Here is a 25,482-nt window from a genome sequence, read left to right on the forward strand (position 1 = left end):
GACTAGACCTCCACCAAAGCACTGCAACGTGTCCACCCCATATCCACTAACAGTACATGCATTATAAATTAAAAAGAACATGGAATCACAGAATGGTTTGAGTTTAAAGGGAACTTAAAGACCATCTAGTTCAACCCCCAAGACAGCCAAGAAGGTACATTAGAGATTAGACAGTGCTGTTCACATGAACACTGATAACCCAGGGTAGGTAAACACTGATACTTGGGGAGAGACAGGCTTCTGGGACCGGGAGACATGAGTTCTCTCCCAGCAGGATGGGCTGCTCAGGCAACACCAGAGCAGTCTGGAGAGCTGCCAACGGAGCCCCTCACTGCCCTGCTGTGTGCACTCAGAGCATGGCTGAGAGCATGGCCAGAGTTCCTACACTGCACCTTCCCCTGCTTCAAGGGCTGAGCAGGCCCCAGGAGGAACTCAGCTAAAGCCAGGGGGAAAACACGGCTGAATTAACCAAAGGAGAAAAACAAAAGATCCCCAGTAAGGCCCAGAGTTATAGTTAGGAGAGACATTAAACCGATCCTGCCACAAGTCCTAAAAGGAGTAAAAATTAATCAAGGCCAGATGCAGTCAAACTGGCCTGCCAGGATCTGACAGAAATCTTTGCTGGAGTAAAGACTAAAGGACATAGCCTCACAGTCTAGTTCCACCTTTACTTGTAAGTACACAGCTCCCTTCGGCTTCAATGGGAAATGCACAAAGGCAGAACTGGAGTATAAATACACAGAATTGGAGTTAGCTGGTGAAAAAAGGGCTCAGTATGTTTTGTTCTCTGGTTCTAGACAGCCAGAAGCAGATCTGGAAACCTGGCCACAAACCCTATCTCTAGATAACTGGGAAACAAAGACTGATACTTCTGCAACGGCACCCACTAAGCAGGAGCAATGTGCTGCAGAGGGTTTAGAAGTGCTCACGTTTACCATTAGCCCAGCAAATCCTTAACACTCGGAGAGTAGCTCTTTTAAAATGATTAATCTCAGAGTTGTACAGATTGTACAAAGATTAATAAAAATGAAGGTTTTACAGATGAGAATGTGTGATGAAAAACAGAACAGCTTTAGAGAGCTGTATCAATCTAAGTGGTTATAAAAAAACTCATAAAAGATGACATTCTAATCTGAATATTTTAAAAAACAATCAAGCTGCAATTTCTCTCTCACACCATTTTTACTTTGCTAAACTGAAACTGCCTGTCTAATGTATAAAGCAGTTACAACTTAATCTGAAGAGTTACGCTTTTTATTATTATTTCATAAACCAAAAAAGGGAAGCTTTAGGGTACACTGAGGAGAGTTAGAAAATTTCAAATGAAATGTGAATGCACATTGATTCATGAGATTCAGACTTGGAAGAGAAAAAAAAAAAGCCAGAAAGCAAGATTACATAAACCAGGCACCACATTAAGCCTCAATTTAATTGTGTTTCAATGCAGGAACAGGAATTTTAGGGTTTAGAAACAGAGCCAAAAATGAGGCAAAGTGAGGGTGTGGGCTAGTCCCGTTGATAACGGAACATAAAGGAAGAGAAGTAGAGTTAATTCCCTCTGCTAAAATATTTACCATCCTAGCACCCTGGGAAAAATATGTACGGAGACAGCAAAAAGATTCTGATTAGTTATAGAGAAGATCATGTTTCTGCCTGTTTTTTGTCTAATACTATTACGGAGGGTGGAGTATAAAGCTGCATTTTTATCTGCGCTTTCTGAGGCAAAGGAATATTAAAACATGTGATTTCACAGATTACAGCCCCTCTGCCATCTCCAATGAGAAAACCAGCTGGCTGAGGAAAGGAAAGCACTGCATCTTCAGGGGACCCTCGTCTCTCTGACTTCAATAGTCTTTGTTCGATTTGGGGTTTTTTTACCATTGACCTGAGTGGAATCAGGATTTCACCAACACTTCCCTTCAAAAATGGGACCCTCAGCTATCAGTGGGAAAGGGGAAATTCAGTATTATAGACAATAGGTTATTGTCCACTTCCAATTCATCTTGACTGCAGAACTGAACCCAAGTAGGAAGTTTTGCACCTCCAAATTTTACTGACAATACCAGCAAAGCTAAACAGAAAAAACTTTACAATTCGCTCCTAGACAAAATAAGCATTCACTGTCTTGTTTTAGATGCAGCCTTAATGGTGTTTGATACAGATCATGCCTAATCTTCTTTCCAAACAGCAACAAATACAAAGTTTCAAGGAATGTGACAACTATATAACACCCAAGCAAACACAATAAGGGGGGGGGGAACAAACAAAATTTGTCTGGCTAGATTCTCAATCTCAAATGACTGTTTGACTGTTGGAAGTACAGATCAAACCTTTTTACTTGAGCAGCTAAAGAGACCACTAGGCAATATTTCTGCTAAGTCTTGCTGTTGGGTATGTGGCTGTGCTCCTTGGCTACCATGCCATATCATTTCCTTCTTGGTCAAAGTTTTTTTCCATGTCACTTTTATAAAGAGCTCTTGACATATCAAGGAGGGTTTTATAGTCCTGAGGTCTACCTCGACAACACCACTATGAAGGGAAGCAGTATTTTCCACATTGAACAAATAAGAAAGCAACACCAAAATATTAAGGACAGAAAGGTGTCCACTAATGTGGGACATCCATTTTGAGGTGTCTGGGACCTGAGTTCTCAGGGTAATAAGCAAAGGATCCAGTGACTTTCCTGCCACAGTATAAATCTGATCTTAGCTGCTCCAAACAAAATACCAGAGAATGAGGAACAAACCTCAAACAGCCTGAAGAGATAAAATTCAGTCCCGTGGTGATGTTCACTGCCATAACCGCAACACTTTCTTTTCAGATCCTTAAAGCTGCCAGTTTGTGTGACAGCTCTGGCAGACAAGCCAGCTCTCCCTCATCTACCCCAAGTTCAGAAGATGGCAGAGAAATCCCTGGACAAACAGACACGTAACCAACACAGTGGCTCTCACAGAACTCTTCATGAGTTACAAGCGTAACTTGAGCTCAGTCTTTGGCATTCAGAACCTAAGTGACAGTCTACAACACAGATTCCAGTCACTTGGACTACATGGTGGCAGTGGTGAGTTTTCTTCTCCAGGGACAACTCCTCACAGAGAGGATCTCAGTTTGGGCCATCAGACCTCATGCTGGTTAGCCAGCACATAGAAACCTCTAGAATTCATGGCTGCAGCCTTTTCTATCTTCTTCCACATTTACAGCTCTCTCCCCCTCCCCTGCCAGTCTATCACACTGATGTACTCTGCCAGGAGACACTTCTAATCACCTTACGTGTCTCCACCACTTAGCAGTGGCTTGCCAGGCACTCTACTCCATACCTTTTACTGCCCACTTCTGTCACTCCAGCCATGTCTTCTGCACTTTCTTATGCTTACACCTGCTGAAAGCACTCGAAGACTAAAACTCACCAAGATGAAGAAACATTAAAACATCCCTAGATGTTTAAACATTAAAATATCCCTAGAGAGAAAAACAATCAGGATGAACAGTCTTCTAAAGCCTTAAAGCCATGGGCTAAAACAGATTCTGAGTGGATAAATTAATTCAATAGGTTAAGTGCCAGACTCTTGCTTCTGAACACACACAAACAGGACTGTTCATAAGCTTGCAGCTCAGTGGGAATGACCTTCACAATACCTGAGAAGGACACAACTTTGGCCACCTGACAGTATTCCTTGCCAAATTCCAAACTTATAATCTGGACTGAGGAGATGAGGCAAACATTGGCAAGAATGTAAACAGCTAAAAACCAGAATGCTCCCAGATAAATTGAGAGATAACTCAAGTACAGAAGCTGCTAGCTAACTCTACCTGAAATGAATGGCAACAGCTTCATTCCAGTATATTAAACTCATGCTGAAGAGGAACGCAGAAAGCAAGCTGCTGAGCTGGTCTGCTAACAAGTGTAAAGTGTATGACCGAGAAGTTTTATGTAATTGTAGAGTTCTCTAGCGATTTGCAGAACCTCCTGGTAATGTTTTCAACCTTCTTATGTTGTGCAGAAGTCTTAACGAGGCCAGGAAGAAGTGCTGGGGAGAACCTAAGGCAAGGAGCTAAACAAGGACTGTCATCATCGGACACAATCTAGAAGCTCCATATTTCAACAGAAAGATCAATTCCAAAATTCTTAAATTACAACTACAAGATTGAGAAAAGCATCTGAAATACAAAACGCCTGGGAATCACTTATGAACAGTTCATATATTTTAAAGATGTAAATCTTGGGAAGAATACCTTATGTTCATGGCAACTGAGATTGGAGGTACTGCGTGTTGTAACTCTCAGCCAGAAAAGACAGATAACTATTTTGGCTCATATTACTAGTGATGAGGCTATGTCTAGTACTGATTTTCCACAGATTCTACGATCTTGGCCTATACCAAAACTTTCATCTTTGCTTTACCATAGATCATTCATCTTGATTTCTCCCCCCTCCCCTTTCATGCATCCTAGGTCACATACTTTACACTGCTAACAGTCTGACTTCTGGACAAGTAAGAAGCCATTTATTTTGCTCAGTACTCCTTTAATATTTCTATTGTGTCTTTATTTTTTTTTTCACTGAGTTCCCCAAAGAATAATGTCTTCCTTGCCTTAATAACTTGGATCTCAGTCAAGGTTGATATGTTTCTCCATTCTGCAGGACATTTTCTTCAGAAGAGACAAAACAGTGTCTAATATTGTAATGACTGATCTTTAAAGGGTACAGCTTAAAAAGGAAATCAAAAACGCTTTTGGAAAAAATAAAGTAGGAAATAACCTTTAAAAAGAGAGGATTGGCAGCAAAGACACTGAACTGTACACAGCTGAAGGACTTGGGGATCTTCTCTGACCAGAGAGCTCCTTGAGAGCTTCAGGCTTAATTCTCCCATTCATTTCAATACAGATAGCTTAATATGCTACTGTTTTCTCCCTCTAACCTTCAAACACCATTTGTGAATGAACTACAAGCAGACCCATAATATTTTTTCCTTTGTCACACTACAGCATGGTACACCAAGTCCATCTTGAAGCAGTTTTCCATGTTTATGGATAACTACATGAAAGCATAGGTCTGTACGGGCTAGACCTCTCCTGTTGTACACTTGAGGCCGCACACACTTAGACACTGAGAAGATCTCACAGTAAGTTGGTGATACCTACCTTTGGGGCTCAAGGCCAATTACCTGCCCGGAGCAGAGCAGGCAATCTTTGGCTTTACCTTTGCTAAGGACAAAAGGTGCCTTTTGCTCATGGTGGATGAAACAAGGTGAAAATGGGGTAGCACACCAGACCAGCTCAGTCCTCTCTTGCGCCCCCCTAGTGCCAGGGCTACTAGAAGAACCGAGCACCGGCTGCCGAGCGAAGCGGCTGCGGCCCCAGCCCCGGCCCGAGAGCTCTTTGCCGCCCTGCTGACTCCTTCCCTGTCCACCCCAGCACCTGGCCGTGGGCCCAGCGCCGGGCCCGGGGCAGCGGTAGGCTGGGGCAGCCCGCAGCACGGTTCCCCCCTCCCCGCGGCCGCCACCCCGGCGGGGCCCCGCGGCGCCTCGGGGCCTTTCCTGCCCGCCCAGAGGCAGGAAGCCCCGCGGGGGAGGCGGGCCGGAGCCTCTTCCCGGCAGGTGGGAGGGCGACAATGGCCTGGAGGAAGGAAGCCGGGAGGCGGCAGGGCCGGGACACAGGACGCAGGGCCTGGCGAAGGGAGGGAAAGGGAAGAGGGATGGTAGGAATAGGCGACAACTCGACGAGGAGAGCACGGAGGGGCCGCTGCTGTCCAGCCGGGACTGGCCCCGGGGACCGGCCCTGCCCCAGTGGAGCCCCGTGGCAGAGCAAAACGGCTCGCTCGTACCTATGGCTTCACTTCGTAACCCTGACCCAGGCAGCACCCCAACGCCCCACTTCCCGCTTGTGAAAATGGCAGTCACTCTGGCCAGGGGATGCTCCGCTGCCGGGACTGGCCGTAGCTTTTCGTGCTAGTGACCGGATCCAAGTCGTGAAATAAAACATGGAGTTAGCTCAGCAACACAGCTATGCAAGGGCGAGAGATTAAAAAGGAATAGAACACCTTACCCCTTCAGCGTGGATCCCAAGTTCATTTGATTCCATGTCATGCACTCAAGCTGTGAGGTCATTTGGTACAAATTGTCACTGTTGTGAAAATACGGAAAATTAGAACTAACGTCACAGCGATCAAATAAAAACCAATTTGCCAAGACAGCAACATTTTGTTACTGGTTTTCAATATATAATAGCAGAAAGTTAATATATTTTATATAATTCATTTTATCGATGTATTGTGAATTTAGAAAATAAAATAAAAGGAAACTGAGAAGAAAATAATGGCTGTGGCTCGAGAAGCCTCTTTGGATCAGCAAACCTGCTGATGTGGAAATAGATGGGAGTGGGGACATACAAATTTTCCTTGCAGAAAAGCCGTATCCGATATTGACATATTGAAATGAATGAAACGACCACGGGCGGCCCGGCGGGCTCCCGGCTCGGGTTATCTTTTCGAAGGGGCAGCTCCGTTAGCGGGTGTAAGCGGGAGGGCGCGGGACCATGCGGCTAATGGAGCGGAACAGCTATCGTGACTCCTGATGGATGTTGCTACACAGAGGGGCTTGACAAGCCGGAGAAAAATGGAGTGGCTGGGCGATAAGCGGGGCTCGCCGCTGGAGCGGGCGCGTTCCAAACGCGGGCAGCAGGAGCCCAGCGGAGCCCCCGTTGCCGAGCAGGGGCCGCGGCCGCGGCTCGGGGGTCCTGCTCCGCGCCCTGCCCACGGCGGGCTCTGGGAGCGCTCCCCGAACGGCGGCCCGAGGGGCCGTGCAGGTCTCCCCGTAGGTTGATTAATGACATCTCCGCTCGCTGGCCTTACGCGGCGAATTTCTGTCACTCTGGTAGTGGAGAAAGGTATTTCTTCTCCCTTATTTTTTTTGCTTCATAGCAGGTAGAAGCGTCCTTAAAAAGTCAGATTCCAGTGGGAAGCTTTTGCATACAAAAACAAATTAAGTGACTTCAATCCCGAAGTATGCACAATATCATTTGTCAGTATCACTGGACGCTATTATTCATCCGTGTGTCTGAAGTGCTATTATGCTACTACAATGTCCCGCATATCAGCCCAGGAATTGTTCAACTCTCCTGCAGTTTCCCCATTCGCAATAGCAGCCCGTGCTGGTCTGTGCCAACCACGTTTTGCAATTCCACGAATTCTTCCTGTAATGCTGCTGTAATTAATTCCTCCAGGACCCTGATTTTTATTAGAAGTGCCCGCCCGATGCATTTACAGCAGGAGATTTCCCTTTAACTTTCTTTCGCTTGACAGTTCATTTATAAGAGCCTCCCCCACAATATCCACTTTTCCCCCTCCTTTGCTTTTTCATAAAGCAATACACTTATTCATCTTGTCACGACCTCGCAGCCACTGTGTTGCATTGCCGCCTTCGGGTGACGCTGTTCAAACCGAACCGAACCGCACCGCACAGCTCTGAAACCAGCGCCCGTCCAGTGGTGAGGGGAAGCCGCGGCTCACACCGCCCCCCGCCCCGTCTAACGTCCGCTCTGCCCGGTTTGCCCCTGGGTCTACAGCTCCGATGGCAGCTCAGCGGCGGAGCCTGGGCTGGCTGCGGCCTTTGGAGGCGCCCGGGGCACTCGGTCCCTCAGGCTCGGGTGGCCTCAGTAAAGACCCGCAGCCCTCGGCCCTCCCCGGCCGCCCGCGGCAGTTGCGGTGAGGCAGCAGTCGGAGGAGCTAGCGCCGGGGCAGTCGGGGCGGGCGAGGCGCTCCAGACTGGGGAGATGGAGACGCTTGACTTGTGGCCCTGCGGGATGCGCTGCGGCCTTTCTGCAAGCCCCGGGTGGGATGTGCCCTGGCACCTGGGTGTGCTCAGAGGGGCACCCCCATACCCCTCACCCCGGTGCAGAGGGGACCGGTGCCAACTCTGCTGCCGGCAGTGGCCAAGGAGAGAGATCTGTTTTCTGTGGAGATGCTGAACACACGGCCCTGGAAGGTTTACACCTCAAAAAGCCTGGATAGCCCAAGCAGTAGCTGTAAACCATGCCCGGGGCCATTGGAACTAAACATCTCACATCTAGCACGGGACAGAGAGCAGGACACCCCTGACTCCATTTACGCCTGGCCATGCTTTGTTACTGACAGTACCGTTAGGTCATCTCATGGAATTAACTGCTCCTCTCGAAATCTCGTCTTTGGATGAAGTTTGAATGATGAGAAGGAAAGCGGGGTCCCCGAGGATCCGCCTGCCCCGATTCCGATCTGAATCCTTGGCCCTCCAAATGGCCACAGAGAAGACACTAAAAATAACTTATTTTCATTACAGAGATCCTTTTAAAGAGAAACGAGAGGAAGGGGGGGGGGGGGCATTTCTACAACGGGGATTAATGTAAGTTGGAGTGGAATAAAAGGAAGTCAACGCTGAGCAAAAAGGGAACTCAAAAGGAAACCAGTAGTAGATCATATAGAGTTTGTTTTGGCCTGCATTGCAGTATTACCGAGTTCTTGACCTCTGCACAGAAAGAGCTATAATCTGCACCGAGACTCCTCCACTTTTAAAGTCTTTGTAAGTGTGACTCACAGTAAATTTTCAACATCGAGCATGTTTACTACATTAAACAGCGCGAGGTAGAAAAGTTCACATCACCATTTTAATAGTCCCACAAACGCTAGTCATCTAATGCACACTTGCAATCTGCGCGGGTTTGTCATCCGTATCCAGCTATCAACCACCGCCGCCGCAGCGCTCCTTGGCAGAGGGGGCTGCGTTATAAACCAAGAGCAAGTAGTTGCCGAGACGAGAGATTTCGGAGCTACTTTTCCTTCCTTACTATCATTTAACCGTTTCTTTCAAGATGCCCCCTTCCCGAGCGCTTTTGCCTGGGTATGGGGGAAAGTAAAAGCTCTCCAGCCCTAGGGTACCTCCTGTTACCCCAGTCCAAAGACCCTGCCGCTCACCCCCGTTACTCCCTTGCGGGGAAGCAGGCAGGCTTCGCGGCGGTCCCTTGCAGCGGTGGGGCGACGAGGAGGGGGAAGAAAGAACACCACAAGGAGATGGGTCCCTCCCGCGTCTCCCTGGGTTGGCTCAGCAGAGAGACGGGGATACGGGAGGAATGGCCCTGCGGGAGCCGGCGGACTCCAAGCCTCGGCCAGTATGGGGTGGATAGGGATCTCAAAGGACTCCCGTGCGCTACCCGAGGAGGTTGGTGCAGGACGAACACTGCCTGTTGCATCCCGCCGCGGAAAGAGGCAACACCTTTGGTTCCAGACACCTCCGGTTCCCGAGCTCGCCGCACTGCTAAAAGCGAGCGGGGACGGCTGCCGTCCTTAGCCGGTGCGAGGAGGGACAGGGGCGTCACGCCGGGGGTGAGCACCATCCCCTGCGCACCCCACGCAACAGTGCCGTCCGCATCCCTATCCCATCCATCCCTGCCGGCCTCGCCGCTCTGACGCGGCCACCGAGCCATCCACTGTCGAAACAGAGCTGGCAAACTTGGCCTGAACAGTGAAAAGCGAGAGAAAACTTCACAGAGTGGGTACGGAAAAAGTACAGTCTTTAAAAAAAATAATAATAACGGTTTGGCCAAATCAATATAAATGTGTATAAAGACTGGCGGTCGGTTTTCAGGCCTCTGGAGAAGTGGCTAAGAAGTCGCTTTCATTGCTGCACCGTAACTACTCATCTCCTTTCTTGACAACCCTTCCTAGGAAGTGCACTTGTAGTAGGAACACCGTTTTCCAAGATGCGTCTGAATGTATGCGGGAGACGATAAGGGAGTCACCCTCTGCTCGGGCTTCAATGCTGAAGCTCTGTGTAACGGGAGCTGCCCTCCACACGGTGCAAGTGCGAGATTTAAGGGCTTAAACCCTTATCCTACAGAAGGAAGTAGCAAACCTCCCAGGGAGCGGAGCAGACCAAGGCCAAGATCGGGCAGAAACCGTTTCGGTATGGCCGCTCTGCCCGTTCGTGCTGGGATGTAGGTCTTGGAGCCCTAGGCGGGAGGCGGCGGCCCGGGGGCGATGCTGCCTGTGCTTTCCCCCCCCCGACGCCACCGACGGACATACACACGGAGGAGGGAGCTCTCGGCACAAGCAGCTCTTTTCCTATCGGAATCACACCTGCCGAAACGGGGCCCGCACCGCTGAAAGTACAAACGCCGCAGGGGACAGCGCCCGCGGTGCTATTGCAGCGGGGAGCCCCGACACGGGAGCTGGGCAAGGGCCGACGGGGCGGGGGAGCGGCCAGCCCAAGCCCCCCTGCAAACCGTATTTATAGACTTCCCCGAGCAATCTCTGCCGTTCCAGCGCAGGAGCTCGCCCCGCCAATTATTCTGCAAGCTAATCTCTCTGGATAGGCTTCTTTCCTTCCTTCATTACCTCATTCCCTCCTTCCCTTGACGTCAGCTCAAGTTCATCAGCAGAGTGGCTTCTGGAAGTGACAGAATTTTGTTGTCCCACATCCAGTGCTGATTAATCAGAGATGGTATAACCGGCCTACAAGAGGAGCCGCTCGCCGCTTCCTTCACGGAGGCGCATTGTTTTGTGTGCGAGGGTCACTTAGCAACTCCGAGCTACGGGACTGGCTCCAAGTTCACAAAAAGTTGAAGAATAATTTTGGGGGAACTTCTTTGCTCACTAAACACGTTGTAAAACTGCGAGAGACACTCGCAGCCCCCATGCCGGACCGAAGAGAACACGAAGCCACTCTTGCAAAGGAACCCGTCTGCTGGCCGGGAGCGCTCGCGCCTGCAGCAAGGCTCCAAGAGCACCTTTCTCCCAGCAGGGAAACCCGACGGGTTTATTATCCCGTTTTCAATAAATAACCTCCCTGCAGGTCATTCCCCGTGGCTCCTGGGAGCCATCGGAAGGGATCTTGCTCTGCAAGCCGAAGCCCCTGGACGCGGCTGCGTTTTAATTGCCTGTACAACTCTCTGCCCATCGCTGCTGCTCACCAGGGAGCACTCGCACATCTTCCCGGCCTGGAGGAAGAGCGGGTGGGAGAATCCCGTAGTGAAGTGGGTGAAGAAACAGGGATCCCGTGGCCTGAGCGGGCTATCCCCACTGTGCAGCGTGAGCCAAGGGGAATTGCAGGGCCCGCGTCTGCCCCGGGCAGTGAGAGATGCCCTGGAGCAGCGTTTGGGCTACCCCGGGCGTTTCCCCCGGCGCAGATGAAGAGCGAACACAGGCGGGGCAGCCCGGCTCCCGCTTTCCGAAGGCAGTCGGCACCTGCAGCCGGAGCGAGGATCCCCGAACCGGTAGCTTAGTGCCTGAGCCCTGTGGCCTTGAAGCAGCGCCCACGCCGACAGGCCACGGACCTCGCAAACCCTGTCCCGGGGTGGGCAGGAGGCCCCGTAAAGCTCTGAGACACGGTGTGGCTCAGGGTGGAAGGCGCAGTGTCCTTTTCCGTTTTGTGGGGATTTGGTTTGGGTCGGTTTGTTTGTTTGTTTTTAACGCGTAAATCTTTGTTTCTTTTGAGAAAGGAAAACCCAGATCTGTTTCATTGCCGAAAGGAGAAAGCTGTTGGGACGGCAGGCAGGGGGGAGAACACGACTCGCGCAGGAGAAGGCAAGGCAAGGTACCTGTTGTAAGGGGTCCGGAGGAGCAAGGCCTGGCTGCCAGTGCAGCTGTCGGTGGGGGTGTGACAGCCGTACACAGGAGCAGGCACCGAGTACTGCTGTTCCCCTGCGGAGAGAGCGGCACAGAGTCAACCCCGCGCTGCAGAGGGGGCTGCAGGGCCCCGTCCCCCGGGCCTGGGCAGCTCTAGTTCCGCGACGGCACTGCAGTGGGGCAGCAGCATGACACCGGATTGCCCTGCGGGCCGGGCCCCCGCGGGGCTGACATTACCTAGCGAGGGCTGCTGGCTGATGGGGTCCTCGTGTTTGAAGGAGTGGTTTGTAAACTGGGCGGCGTGGTGCGACGGCGTGTGGCCATAGCTGGGGGTCCCGTCAAACGCCACGGTGCTGTAACCTGCCGAGGGAGCGAGCATTGAGGGGTTAGGACGTGCCTTGGGTTCGTTCGGCCGACAGTCCCCCCCTCCTCCCGCCAAGCCTCCTCGGGCGGGCGTCGAGAGAGAGGAGCCGGTTGTTGCACCATGCTCATCTCCCCCGGTGCTGCTGCCCGCCCACCATGAGGAAAACGACAACGAGTGTCCCTCCGTTCATCTCCCACCAAATGCACTTTGCAAGGCTGCGGGCCGGGCCGGGCCGGAGCGGAGCGGTGGAACCCCGGTGGGACCACCACGGACCCCGATGGAACCCCCCCTTGGCCGTGGAGAGAGGCGCGCAGGGCAGCCCGCTCGCGGGCGGAAAGTCGGAAGTCTAGGCCGTGTTTAAAGAGAACAGATCGGCTTCGGTAATAAAAAGGATGTTTTCATTAATTGTTGCTCATATTAAAGAGGAAGGTTCCCATCTGCTCAGTGCACTCCTCTGCCGTTTCCAATTTAGAAGTTACCCTTTAATCTTTTTTTTTTTTTTTTAAAGCCGCTTTCTGAAGAGTCTGCAATAAAGAGGCGGAATGTTACATGCAAAAATAAAACTCCTCCTTTCAGCGAAAATTACTCTGCCAAATAATAAACAGCTTATTTTGTTTCCTACACCGAGCAGATTTAGATGGAAAGCACCCACCTCTGCTGACCCCGGGCCGACACCAAACCGTAAATCAGGTGCTTGGACACCAGCTTTCATTAATGACTTGGAGCTGGCTAAACAACTCAGCTAAAAAAGTAATTACAAAGTAATATTATCTCGGAGGCTTCTCGGCTCATCAGCGTTTACCCCAGAGCCGAGCTCCTCTGAGAGTCACTCTTCCAAAACAACAAACTAAAAAGTCCGGCCCGGGCTGGGAAAAGAAACGAAAAGCAGCACTGCTCGTCCTCCCGAACCCCACTTATCCAGCCGGGGCACCCCCTCCCTGCCCGTCGGGAAGTGGCGTGTGGCCGGGGAGGATTTTGTCACTCCAGAGGAAGCACTCCTGGGCTGTTTTCAGGCTCCTCTCTCAGCTCCCTTGGGTGCCGGGTGCTGGGCTCTGCATCGCAACCGCCCATCTATCGATATATACCACAGGGGGAAGTACGGAGAATAAAGTGGAGAGGCAAAAAAAAGGGGTGCAACTGCTGCTTCTCGGTTTCATTCTCTGTGCAGACAGCCTGGATCTAGCGACATTACAGAACTTCATTAACCTTGCGCAGGAGCAACGGGGGGGGCAACGGGGGGGGGGCGTGAGGGAGGAAGAAATAACCCTTTGAAACATTCCCCTTCGTTCGCGAGGAATGTAAGCCGGCGCTGAGGCTGCGGGGCTGGGGTAGATGTGGGGCTGGCTTGTTCCACATCCCCTGGCCCCAGGAGCCCAGTTCTGCCTCGCTGCGGCAGCGATGACAGACCGGTACCTCACGGGCTCCCATCCCACAGCTGCTTCTCTCTCCTTATCTCCTCCCTTAGCCCTCAGGGTAGAGCCTCAACCTTCAACTCCCTTTCCCCCGTTTTCCTCTGCTTCTTTTTTAACTTTCAGCAAGCACTAACACTTTCCACGTTACTTCTGGCCCGGCGCAGACTTTCGGTGACCTTCAAAACTCAGCTCGGAGCAGAACGAGGTTTTGGCCGCATTTTCCGGTGTTGCCTGACCCAAAGCTTCAGGAATGTGATAAGAAAGTTGGGTTCTGAACCGAGCTGCCGATAGTGAGGTCTCTTTAATTAGGGCGTTATCAGAGACAGTTCTGATTAAGATGTGCTGAAAATAATTGAAAGTTGTACATCTGGTAGAGAACTGGAGGCGTCCAGTTGTTGGAGGAGCCCAGCTGGATGAAAGAGACAGGCGAACGAGGAGAGGAAAACTGGGCAGAGGTTTCAAAGCTTTAGTTCCCTAACCCCCACACCACCCCAGACTTGGCAAAAGTGTCACCGCAGCGCCAAGGTAGCATCTTTCCCACGGTCGGAGCAACCGGCTTAAAAGAAACAACCCAGGAGTTCAGCCTTGAGGAGATCCAAAGGAAGAACACTTTATCCATACAGACACACACACATAAAAACAAAAGGAAATCAAACGCTCTTTGCCGAATTCCTCCTTGCCGAAGGAGTTCTCTGCGTGTCGCCGCCGAACATAGCTATGGCTATGCTGAGGTGCTGCTCATGGGGGGAGCAGCCCCGAGCTTAGCGGAGCCCCCAGGCCCGGCGGATCACGGGAGGAGCGGGACACCGCTCTCACAGGGTCTCGATCCAACCGGCCGGGCCCGGGAGGTGCGAAGATAAGTGTATGGCCACTGAGCCCTGGCTCTCGGGCACGCAAAGGGGTCTGTGTGCGGGGCCTTGCGCCGCAGACCGAGCGCCTCCCGCACAAAGCCGGGGACCAAGTAAAGCACGGCACCGGCTCAGTGTTCGGCGCGTTAAAGGCTCTGTTTCTCTCTGGGGTGGTTAAACTCAGGCTACAGGATGGCGCTAGGTCGCAGGTATTTTTTCCCTCTCCCATCCGCTCACACACCCAGGGCCGAGCTTATTCCGTCACCCTCCTCTGCACCTTCCCGTCGCTATTTGTGCTCAGCCATTACAAATCCTCTGTGATATCTAAAATCCTTTCATATGTCTTAAAGATTTCCCCGGCAGAGCTCCCCGATCCGCCGCGCTCTGTGTTGGGGCGATCACAGGCCGCTCCCGGGCGGATCTCGGAGCCCCGGAGGGTACGCAGCGGCTCCGGCGCCCCACCGCCAACCAGGCGAGGCCGACGCTGTCGCGGAGTGCCAGGGCCGCTGCTCATCTCCTCAGCCGGTCTCGGCGGCAAGACCCCGGCGCCCCGATCGCGGTTCCTCGCGTTAACTGTGCGCCCGGGCCGGGCGGCCAGCGGGGCCGGGAAAGGAAGGCAGCGGAGCGGTGGCACCGGGATGCACTGCCCGAAGGAGGCCCGTATTCTGCCGTGCAGCTGAACAAACGCTTCCCCACCGCCGCCGTTACCTCCTCGTACTGCAAACGTCGCCCCGGGCCGCCTCGCCGGCCTCGGCTAACACACAGCCTAGGCCTCCGCTCCGGCCCTTCGCCGTGCTTCCCTCAGCCCGCAGGCGCGACGGCCCGACCCCCCTCGGTCACACGGCCCTGGGGCAACTGAAGGAGAGGGAAGCAGACCGAAAAAGGCCCCGGACAAGCTCTCCGAAAGCTCGCCCCCTTTTCCTTCCTCCTCCTCCCCTTGCACCCGCAGATATTTGTACTGCAGCCGCTGGAAGAAAAACGACTAGACGGTGATCCCGGTGCCACAGTCAGGGAATGACCCATCCATCGCCCTGCCGTGCAGCCCACTGGAATTTCTCAGCCGCCGCTAACGACAGTACAGTCGATTTCGGCCACGGGGATGCTGAACATAAATCACGGCCTGGGGCACTCAGTGCATAATTCTCTGAAGTGCTTGAAAGCACTAACGTGAGGACAGTGGTTTTCGGATTCGGGATGGGGTTTGGAGGTACGCCCTCTTCCCACCCCCCCATAGACTTGCTGAGGGAATTTCTTGGGGCACCAGCCCCACATCCACTCCAGCACCGGCCCCATTCCCAGCCCGAACAAGCAGGCGAGAGGCTGCTCCGACCCGGCGAAGGCCCGGGGGATCCAGCCCGCCTGGCAGAGTAGTGGGCTGCGGGCGAGCACGTCCTGGGTTCTAGAGCCCCATCGGAGCGAAGTGGCTACCGCCCAGGGAAGGAAAGGAGGCACGGAAGGGCTGGCTCTCTTAATCCTGCTCGGCCCCTGCGAAGAAAGGCTGAGCTCGGTGTTTACATTCAGCGCGGCCCGGCCCTGCCAAGCGGGGAGCTCCGGGGCTGCCCCCCGAGCCCGGCAGCTCTGCCCTTACCCTGATTGCGGATCGCTTGCTGGCTCTCCAGGCAGTTGGGCAGGTAGGGAGCGTTGGGGAACATCCTCGCCTGGCCGGAGGGCGGCTGGCTGGGCGGCGGGGCGCCAAAGGGCCCATAGCGGCAAGCCCCGGCCGTGCCCGTGAACTGACCCGAGAAGTGGACGGTGAAGGCGCTCAGGTATTGCTCCTCGTGAGGGTCCGACCCGTTCCAGCTCGGCTCTTGCTTGATGAAGGAATGAGCCCCCAGCGAGCCATAGGAGGCCCCCGGGGGGAAGTCCAGGACGGGAGCCCACTGCGCCGCGCTGCTCACCGGCATGGTGCAGTTGCTGTTGCCCGGCAGAGAGGGCACGGAGGGCAGCAGCGCGTTGAGGTCGCGGACATCGGAGCCCATCTGCTCGCAGACCTTCTGCCTGCCGCCAGGCAGCCAGTCTGTCCCCGGACCGCACTTGTTCCAGGACACCTGGCCTCTGCCCGCCAAGCCGGAGGCCGGCTCCGGCTGCAGGCACCAGGCTGGCGAGCTCAGCCCTTTGGGAGAGGTTTGATCCGGCACGCAGCTCCCCGGGTCCAGCCCGGCGGGAGCCGGCAACAACGACAGGGAAAGGTTGTTCTCCAGGATCGCCTCCGGGGCTGCACCCGCTCCCAGCGCAGGGCCGGGCAGGGACGGGTGTGCGTGTGCCTGTGCGTCCGCGTGTGTCTGTCTGCCTGCGCGTGTGTCCGTCTGTCCGTGCAAGGGGGGCACAGCCTCCTCGCACGCCTAACCTCGGATGCTTGCTCGCCCTCAACTTTGCAAAGCTCAAATAGAGGCGCTTGCAGGGGAGGAGGAGTCAGCCACGCCGATCCTCCATTCACACAACCTCCGCCAAGGGGCTGCCCACAGCCAGCTCTGCTGAACCCAGCCGGACAGACACGTGGGGGAGGAGAAAGGGGGACAAGGAGAGTCGGGGATGGAGGGGGAGAGGTTACTGTGGGAGAATATATCTCCCTACACATCACTCCCACCCTTCTTCTGGTGCAAGTGCCACTAAATCTCACCCTAACGTCCCTTCTCTTTAGGAGAGACTTGCGCGACTGTTAGCGGGATCCAGGTGGTCAGTAAGTACGTGTGGATGACTCCCCCACCAGGTCCGGCCGTGTCTGTGGGGACTCCCGAGGGTGGCCGGGTAGCAAGCCCCGGGACCGGGCGGAGAAGCCACCGCCCTTGCAATAGGTGGGAACGTGGTCCGGGCCGGAGCGGGCGGACCCGTCCCTGCAAGGGGAAAGTGGTTTTCCGCTCGCTCACCAGGCGCTCGCCTCAGGGGCTCCGAGCCAGCCGTACCGAGGTACCAAGAGCTCTGCCGGCGAGGACAGGAGCGGGCGCCCTTTGCAAGAGCCCGGGGTCGACGTGGGCCTGGTCCCAGCCCCGTCCCTCCAACCTGCCCGTGTGTGAGGGGGAAAGAAGAGGCTTGGCAGGCGGGGGAGGATCGCAGTGCTGTAAGTAACCTGCTTTTGTTAGATTCACATGGCCCTTCTCCTGGGCACCTCCGGACTCTCTCTTCCCTCCCCAGCCTCCTAGACAGCAGCTCCCCAGCGTGCAGCCCGGCGGCGGCGGCGGCAGAAAGCCCATGGCGCCTTCTCCGTTACCCCCGGACGGTCCTTCCAGGCGACTCGGCGTGTTTAGGGTCGGCACCAGCAGAGAGGGATGCCGAGATTTAGGCGACGCGGGAGTCCTCCCAAACCGGCAGGAAGCCCCGGGGAGGGCGGCAGAGACCCACGGGACATGGCGGTACCTGCCGCGGGCAGGTGGGACGCCGGGCAGAGGCGAGCCCGCTGCAGCGCCAAACGTGAGAAGAGGAATCCTGCCGTCTTCCTTCAGAACTGATAATTAATAATCACCGGAGGGGTGGGGGAGGAAGCGGTGTTGCTCCTACGAGCACGCGTGGGGCAGCTCCCGCGGGCAGTGTGCTCTAAGGGTACGCGTGGGAGCACCGCCCCGGCCCCTGCGCATCTCCACCGGTCACTACCAAAACCGAAAACGCTCGCAGCTCATAGCCGCATCTTCCCCAGCCGCGTGTCCCTCCTTTTGCAGCGTTTCTTTTTGATAGAATAAACGCCACAAACACTTACCTGCCGCTGAAAAGACCGAACCCGTTGTCTTCCCGGCGACAAATTACACTTCTGTATTTTCTTCTCCCCGCTGCATGCATCACCAATCTTGAAACGACATTTTAAAATTCAGAGGGTTCTACGACAAAAGAGATTAAAATCAGCATTATTAGATTATCCAAGTATCATTCCATTTTCTCTTTAAACTCTTTAACCAAAACTGGCAGGTTTTGTTATTATGAAATCATGTTAATTTTTACAAACTAACTTCAGATAATTACCTTTTCAAATCTCTTTTAATGCGTGAATCTATTTATCGGTGGAATCTACGTGTAACGTAATAGCGAAAGACATCTTGATTATCTTTGCCGGTATTAAAGACCATCTAAGTTTACAGGATCCGCTGCTTCCCATGACTACAGCCAAAACTAAACCACCCTCGGCCGGCATCTGGGATACTACCGGCCCCGGGCCCTGCTCCCCCTCGCCCCGGGCTCCCCGCACAACGCAGCCCTCTCGCCCGGTACCCGCGGGGGGTGCGGGATCGGGACGGCTGCTGGGTTAGCCAGGGTCTGAAGGGCCGATCCCTGAGTTTGGTCCCTTCATCTCCGCGTCTGAAACGGGCAACAGACATACAGAAATAGAAGTCTTTACCCAGTCTAAGCGGAGTATTTCATTTCCCGTGAAAACTAGACCTCTCCTGGTACAAACAGAAAAAGCCTTTCCTGAAGGGGACTGTTTTTCGAACCAGTGTGGGGGGTGTTTCTTATCTTGAAAAAACAAGCTTGATAAATCTTAAAGTGAAAATGTTTTCTTCATCGCTTAGGTCTGCGGTGTTCCACCTGGAAGGAAGAACTGCCAAAGCCCTTCCAAACCTTCGCCCCTCTCGCCCTTCCAGCGGTAAAACAAGCAGACCCCCTTGCTCATCGAGGCTGGGGAAGCAGAGGTCGTCGGCAGCTGCGGGGTGCCCTCTTGGCCCTGCGCAGCGCTGGGCACCGGCACCTTCCCGGGCCGCCTCAGCCGTGCAGGGCACGGAGCGGTCGCGGGCTAACAGGGCGGGCTGCGACAAGGATTCTCCGGATCAGGGCGAGTACCGGGGCTTCCCGGGAGAAACCCTCAGCATTGCAGCCCGAGGAGGGGACGAGAAGCCCGGACTTTCTACCCCGGGGCGGGTTGGGAACTTCTGGAAACGGCCAGCGCTACTTCCCGCAGCCATTCCCTTCCAGCTAGCACCAGGGAGAGAGTTCCCCGCCCCGCTGCATAGCCGGGCACTCACTCCCGCAGCCCAGGCCGGGAGCGTTGGAAGCAGGTCCCTGGGGAGCACCCCAGCATGCCGGGGGGAGCTGCTTCCCCGTGCCTGGGACACCTGCTCGCCTCCTCCCCGGAGATCCCGACCTCGATGCCAGTCACTCCATCTACACAAACCCTTCGCCGGCTCCCGGGCCTCGGTGCCCAGCCGACAGCAGTGGCCCAAGAGGTGGCAGTTGAGGAGACAGCATCTTCTTTGCCAATTTCTAGACGCGGGCGGGCCGGAACGTTTTGCCCTCTCCTCTCCAAACACGGCCCGATCCAAATCTTTGCCAGGGAGCAATCAAACTTAGTTGGTTTGCTCGCTATTCCATACCTATGTTAATTCCCGATAATGCTCAATCTTCGATTGTGCTCAAAGGCACACTGTGCAAGATTAAGTAACAGATATTTCCAGGAGGAGAATTATTCGACTGAGAGTCCCATGCGATCCCGAGCAAAAGGGGCTCGGGAGCCTGCTCCAGCCCGGGCAGAGCTGAAGCACCTCCCCAAGCTGGTGTTCCCCTGTTCCTCTTTCTCTCCTGCCGTGCCAACCAGCTGAAAGACCGGTAATTCTTACTACCCCATACTAAACTCAATGATCCTCTCGCGGCTTGGTGGGGAGAGGAACTGACTTAAACAGAGATAAATCCCTTACCCAATCCCGCTCACAGCACGCAGTGGATCAGTCTCCTTTCACTCAGGGAGCTGTTCAGAGTTTGATTATTTAAGTGCCAAGAACAAAGCTGCGAAGCACCTCCGCAGCGGCCCCGATCCTGCATTGCCCACTGCCCAACGCTCCCCGCCGAGCGCTGCGGGCAGCATGGCAGCCCCGGCAAGGCGGGCTCGGGCTGAGGGGGCCACCGGCGCGTTTTTGAGCTGGGGAGAGGACATTTTGGTTATCCTTTCAGGGGGAAAAAAGCATTTTTTAAAGGCAGAAGGTGCATGCCCGCTACCCGCCTGTCCGCGAAGCTGCTCGGGCATTCTGGTTCCCCCGAGGCGAGGGATAACCCGATGGCGGCTCTCCAGTGAACAACCCCTAGGCTCCGGGGGGGGGACATCCGGAGCTCTCTCCCCACACCCCCAGATCCGTATCTCAAGTCTGCGCCATCGGCTCACTCCCCGCCCGCCCCCGCGGGCTGTGTGCGCCGCTGCAGGCCCCGCCAGCCCGGCCCCGGCCCGGCCGGGAGCGGCGGGGCGAGCTCACGGCCCCCTGTCCGCCTCCCCAACGCCGCAGCGGAGGGCCGAGCCAGGCCAGGCCAGGCCGGTGGGGCTCTGGCCATTATTTTACCGTAAATCTTTGAAACGCTGGAACTAATTACGGAGAGGATATGTCTCAATTTGTTCCGCATTAGTGCCGCGCCGGGACGCAGGCACCGGGCACGGGAAATTGATCAGCCCAGCCCAGCCCAGCCGCGCCGGACCGCGGCCCTGACCCCATGTTCACCTCGGCTCCAGCCCTGGCACCTGCGGGACCCCTGGGCCGAGCCAGCTCGTCCGAATTTCCCCTAGCGCTGTTCGGTTCGGTGCCGGAGGTGTGAGAGGTGCGGCCCGAGCCAAGTAGGACGTGCTACGAGGGCTCTGTTAAATTTATCGGCGCACTGCTGAGACGAGGCTCAGCATAAATCACGGGGCTGTATAGAGCCATAAAGTATCCCTCTCTATCCTGCCCTCGCCGGGGCTCTGGTGAAGAGTTCACAGAAAACAGGGTATTGGTAACATCCTTCAGATTCAGTGTATGTAATGCTTTAAAAGTCTTAGATATACAATGGGATACACCGATGGAGTAGTTAAAGCTATTATATAGAATTTGTATAGGTATTTGATACATACAAAAGAAATTGGGGGCACGAGGAAAGCTCTTATGCTTAGTTCTTGGCTTCTCTAATGGTTTTAGAAGTAATAAAATTATTATTTTGGGACGAGAAGTTAAAAAATATTCTGAAACTTAATACATTAGAAACTGATATCTGGGGAATTCATTTCTCCCTGGTTGTAGTATGTAGATCCCACTATAAAGGCAAACTGAACTATAAATGTAATAATATAGAAGCAAATCGGTAACAATATTGCCACAGACACAATCCAAAGAATTCTTTGAGCCACCTGGAACGACATCTTTGAATACATGTTGAAAATATAAACCAAACATTGTACATCCACAAGCGTTACTAAAGCCCTGGTGGAAGTGGAGCTGCTGTCCCCAGCCACATGCTGCAGTATCTCTGGTACCTCTTGGGTAAGGAAAGGCAGTTTACCACCAGCAGCCTCAAGCCTCGCTAGCTTCTGGGTGGTACAGGACAGAGGCAGAAGGTGAATTGTCCTTTTCCATTTCCTCCAGTAGACCGGAGATCATGAGCATGTTTTCCTAAACACTAACCCTCCATGCCTTTATCCTTCAGATTCATTCTTGAACAAACACACTAACAATGCAAGCAAAGTCCAAATCTCACTCTGTTCTTACAAAGCTGTTTTGCAGCCCTGTACGAAGATACTCCCTTGGCTAGTCTTCGTCAGTGGGAAACTAGTGGGGCTCCAGTGAGGCTGCTGTCTTATGTCAGCTGGGAATCTGAAACCCTTTTCAGAGGATTTTGTTCTCATCCTACACACTTCAGAGGAATTCACAGATGTAAGCACCTGACTAGGGGTGCTTTAGAGCAAGAGTGGTCCCACTGAAATAAAAGCTTAAGGACTTCAGTCGACCAGGATCTAACACCTTGTACCATGCAGCAGGGGAAGCCAAGCATCTCCTCTGCCTACAGATGCTCAGCTAGTGCAGAGGGCAAGCAGTGAAGACAATGTGACTGGTGTGTAAAGCAGACAGGAACAAAAGCTCATGGGTTCTGTTCAATGCCTCCTTCAAGCTAAGGAGAAATGAAGAGGTGATGGCAGTTTTGCCAGAACACTGCAGTACTCCAGCAGTATTTGTGGGGTGCTTGGAGACCTTCAGTAAGCAAATACACACAGATAGTTACTGTATTATGCAACACAGCTCAGGGTGATCTGTCAGGGATGTGACCTGTGAGAGGGTGGCAGGGCTGGATGGAGCTGCAGAGCTATTGCAACATGGTAAGTCCCTGCTCCCAGCCCTGCTAGCAGAGCATAGCCAACAGCTCCTACACTGCCTGGGGAGAGATTCCTCAGCCCTGGCATAGCCCTTAAGCTTCAACTGAGCATACGCAGTTCTTCACTTAAGTGCAGCTACATAAAGGTATGAGTCTCTCTTCTCTCTGGACTATATGTACTGATATGTGTGTATTGTAGCAATATGCCAAAGGCAAACAAACTCATTTTTCTGATCTAGTTGCCTAGAAGCAACAGGCAGCAAAAATGTAGCTCCAACCAAAACAAAAGGTTTCCCAATTCTTTATTCTGAGGCTCCCCACTGAATATATTTTTCTTTCTTCAAAAAATCGGAACTTTACAGCCAGTCTTTCCCTTGTGTATGCATCACATCCTGCTGCGTGGAATATCTGGCCTGACCACGAGGGTGAACAGTCATCTGAAATCTCCAGTATCTGATGCAAGCAGGGACAGAAGCCCTGGTGCCCTTTACAGAATGGACTAGAACATCACTGGATTGTGCAGGTGCCTGCATGGTTCTTACCAGCAGGTCACTGTGGGTCTCAGCTGTTTTCACATTTGTGGCTGTCACTGTTCAGCAGCAGCCTCTGCTGACCCTGCTGCCACCAGCAGACTTATCCAGCAAAGCTCATGTTGAGAGTGAGCTACACAGGGACAGTCAGAGTTCGTGCTTGACAGAGAGAGGTGGGGGAAGAAAGGAGGCGAGGGAGGGAGCCCACATGTTGAACTTGCCTTAGAAGTCAAACTTCTTTAGAAGTCACAGGAGATTGCTCTCCCTTCAGATTTTGTGTATGTTTGACTGCTAAATTCATCTGAGTACTAACTGCTATGACACAGGAATCAAAAGCACGGAGAGTTTGCTGTAACTATTGAGTCGTGGACTCAGACTGATCACTTGTTTTTCCTTGCTATTATATGAAAGCAGGGTTCCGTAAAGTTCAGATCAGAAGTAAGAGCTACTTTTGCGATATCTTGACAAAACTCTCTTGAAATATTTAACATGTTAGTTGAAAGAAGCACAAAGAAACCCTATCGACTTGTTATTTATGGCTTTTTAAATGAAACAATGAAAGAAACAACTAAGTAAGTGTTATTTCTTTCTCTAGATTGCACTATCATAGAATAATAGCTCTATGAACAGATTTGCAAGTAGCACCATCATGCTAGCCAAGATATTAAAAAAGTTTATGAGCAGTTGCTTAGAAAAAAACAAGATAAAGACTATGGAAATCTGATACTGGTCAATGGTGCATTTATTCAAAACATAATACTCACTTCAAGTTTCCATAAATCCTTAAATCCCTTGCAAATGAAACTTCCATTGTGAGCACTGTTCCAGATCTACATGATTTTTGTTGGTTTTTTTTTTTGCTTTGGTAGACATTAGATATATCTGTATCAGTAGGTACAAGTCATGTATGTTTGTTCAAATGAGGAGATAATTCTAAGGAGTATCTTTAGAAGGAGATTTTTTATTAGTAGTTATTAGTAGTTTAATTTACATGAAAATATCACATTTGTGTGATTTGTTTAAAAATTCAGGCCTTCCACAGTTTCAACCAGTTAGCTTTGAAACTGCATGCAACCTAATGCCTGCTCTGCTCCCAAGAGCCTCACTTTTTGCAATATTTATCGCACTGTTGCACTCTAAGCAGCAGCAATGTTTGCTACTTTACATGCATCTGAGGAAATGGGTTCTACTGCTTTGAGCAGCTGGCTGAAAACAAGGCATACACTGAAAGGCCAAGCAGAAGAGACCCACCAGGGGAAAAGCCTGTCAGCCCATTTTCCCAGCTCCATGGTCTGAGCTTCCCAATTTGTAGAAGCCTTGTAGCCTTCACTACCGGGGTTTTTGCATGCTTCTCTCCTCACTGGTCAAATCCAAATGGATTCTCAGCTATGTTTACTCTCAAAACCTCTGGGCAGGAGTAAAAATAAGTTCAGCAAATTGGGTGGGTATCAGCTAAAACACACCTAATTTTTCATCAGATAAACTTCTCTTAGGGGAACTACTGGAGTCAGCTTTAGAGAGACACCAGTTCTATAATGAAATAATTCTATGTATGCGCAACACAAACACCTTGTAATAGCTACACGTGCTTGATCATCGAATGAAAGTTCTTGAATAAGTTGAGAAAGTTCATGGTTTTCCTTATTTTACTAGTTGCTGTCTAAGGGTAAAAGCCCCTCTCTAGCCAAATAAGGTTTTCAGAGTATTTCACACTTGCAATATACTTCACCCCAACACCATCTATAGGCAATATCCATCTAGGTATGGTAAAGGCTTGGGTCCAGATTGATGAGGACATATGCAAAGGCATTGAAATTGCCACCTAATGCATCTTCAGAGATCATGTCCCTTTGGATAGCTGATTCCAACCATGCAGTCTCCTGCCTCAAAGAAATGGGATCAACCCCATAGCCATAGAAAACACATTTGCACACACTAGCTCAGAGGAGGCAGGTTTCTTCAAGAGCTGTAATATATAGTAATGCTAACCAAAAAAAGCAGCCATAGGTCAGTCAGCACTCAAGGGATGCTCTGGGCTGCCCAGCAAACAGAAGGAATCCAAAGAACCTGAAACACAGTTAAAAGATGGGAAGAGTATCCACTCCTGGATGCCAAGTTATTAGGTGACTACAGAGCTATGCTTTGTGGAGCACTGCGAGGCTCTGAATAGTCTTGTACAACTCTTCCCAAATCACAGAAGTCCCCTGGGAAAATTCAGTAATCAAACAAGATCTCGCGGTCAGGAAGCTTTTCTTCATCCAGCCAATTTTATTTCCCCTTCACCATTCCATCTATTACTCATTACATCCTCCTGCCAAACTCAACATAATTCTTTTCTCTCTCTCATGCTTACATGTTTCAGTTACATATAAACCATTATGGCCTTTCATTCCGGCTTTTCCTACCCCTTATTCAGGTTGCAGATGTTTAGTCCTTTTCATTTTTCCTGCTGTCCTCCTCTGAGCTCCCTCCAACAGCATCTCTCTAGAACAGAAGCACTTGGAAGTTGAACTAAATATTCTGCAAACAATTACATGCGGCAGTCTCTAAATGTAAGGACACACAAACCGATAACTAAATCACCTTGAAAAACCGAGTGAGAGTTCAAACCCATAAAATTGTCAAATCAGGATAGGGAACTTTGGATGACACTGCAAGATCAACTTCACAGGAAGCCCTCAAGTAAGGATGTCTTAAAAAAAAAATTCCCTAG

General features: G+C 52.2%; 2 protein-coding genes and 1 long non-coding RNA gene across 10 annotated transcripts in view; 1 reads left to right on the plus strand and 2 right to left on the minus strand.

The window, feature by feature from the left end:
• Positions 1-16,545, minus strand: part of WT1 (WT1 transcription factor) — a 33,782-nt gene extending 17,237 nt beyond the window's left edge. For 2 of the 5 annotated variants that reach the window (XM_061356586.1, XM_061356585.1), the window contains exons 1-4: positions 15,806-16,545; positions 11,831-11,953; positions 11,566-11,668; positions 6,046-6,123 (exon numbers count right to left, since the gene is read on the minus strand). In XM_061356586.1, the coding sequence (XP_061212570.1) occupies positions 6,046-6,123; positions 11,566-11,668; positions 11,831-11,953; positions 15,806-16,196 (695 nt within the window). In that variant the 5' untranslated portion in view covers positions 16,197-16,545. Of the gene's footprint in view, positions 1-6,045; positions 6,124-11,565; positions 11,669-11,830; positions 11,954-13,370; positions 13,482-13,503; positions 14,420-15,805 lie in introns of those variants that run through there. The other 3 variants (XR_009725939.1, XM_061356588.1, XM_061356587.1) reach the window with 3 other exon arrangements.
• On the plus strand, positions 16,410-21,017 carry LOC133213974 (uncharacterized). Of its 4 annotated transcripts, none has more exons than XR_009725940.1 (3): positions 16,410-16,897; positions 18,714-18,787; positions 19,172-19,600. XR_009725940.1 is itself a non-coding variant. In XM_061356592.1 (3 exons), exons 1-3 carry the CDS (start codon positions 17,407-17,409, stop codon positions 20,684-20,686), a joined length of 450 nt encoding a protein of 149 aa, XP_061212576.1. In that variant the 5' UTR covers positions 16,915-17,406; the 3' UTR covers positions 20,687-21,017. The 4 variants fall into 4 exon arrangements, 3 of the variants coding, with proteins under 3 accessions (XP_061212576.1, XP_061212574.1, XP_061212575.1); XM_061356592.1 differs by lacking the exons at positions 16,410-16,897; positions 19,172-19,600 and adding exons at positions 16,915-17,625; positions 20,530-21,017; XM_061356590.1 differs by lacking the exon at positions 16,410-16,897 and adding an exon at positions 16,915-17,625.
• The window catches only part of LOC133213975 (uncharacterized), a 51,999-nt gene continuing 44,496 nt past the window's right edge, over positions 17,980-25,482 (minus strand). The window contains exon 4 of the long non-coding RNA XR_009725943.1: positions 17,980-18,026. This is a non-coding gene — a long non-coding RNA (uncharacterized LOC133213975). The remainder of the gene's footprint in view (positions 18,027-25,482) is intronic.

Source organism: Neopsephotus bourkii, unplaced genomic scaffold, assembly GCF_033783945.1.
Source record: "Neopsephotus bourkii isolate Nb327-2 ecotype Australia unplaced genomic scaffold, CSIRO-AGI_Nbou_v1 NB_860, whole genome shotgun sequence".
Classification (NCBI taxonomy): domain Eukaryota; kingdom Metazoa; phylum Chordata; class Aves; order Psittaciformes; family Psittacidae; genus Neopsephotus; species Neopsephotus bourkii.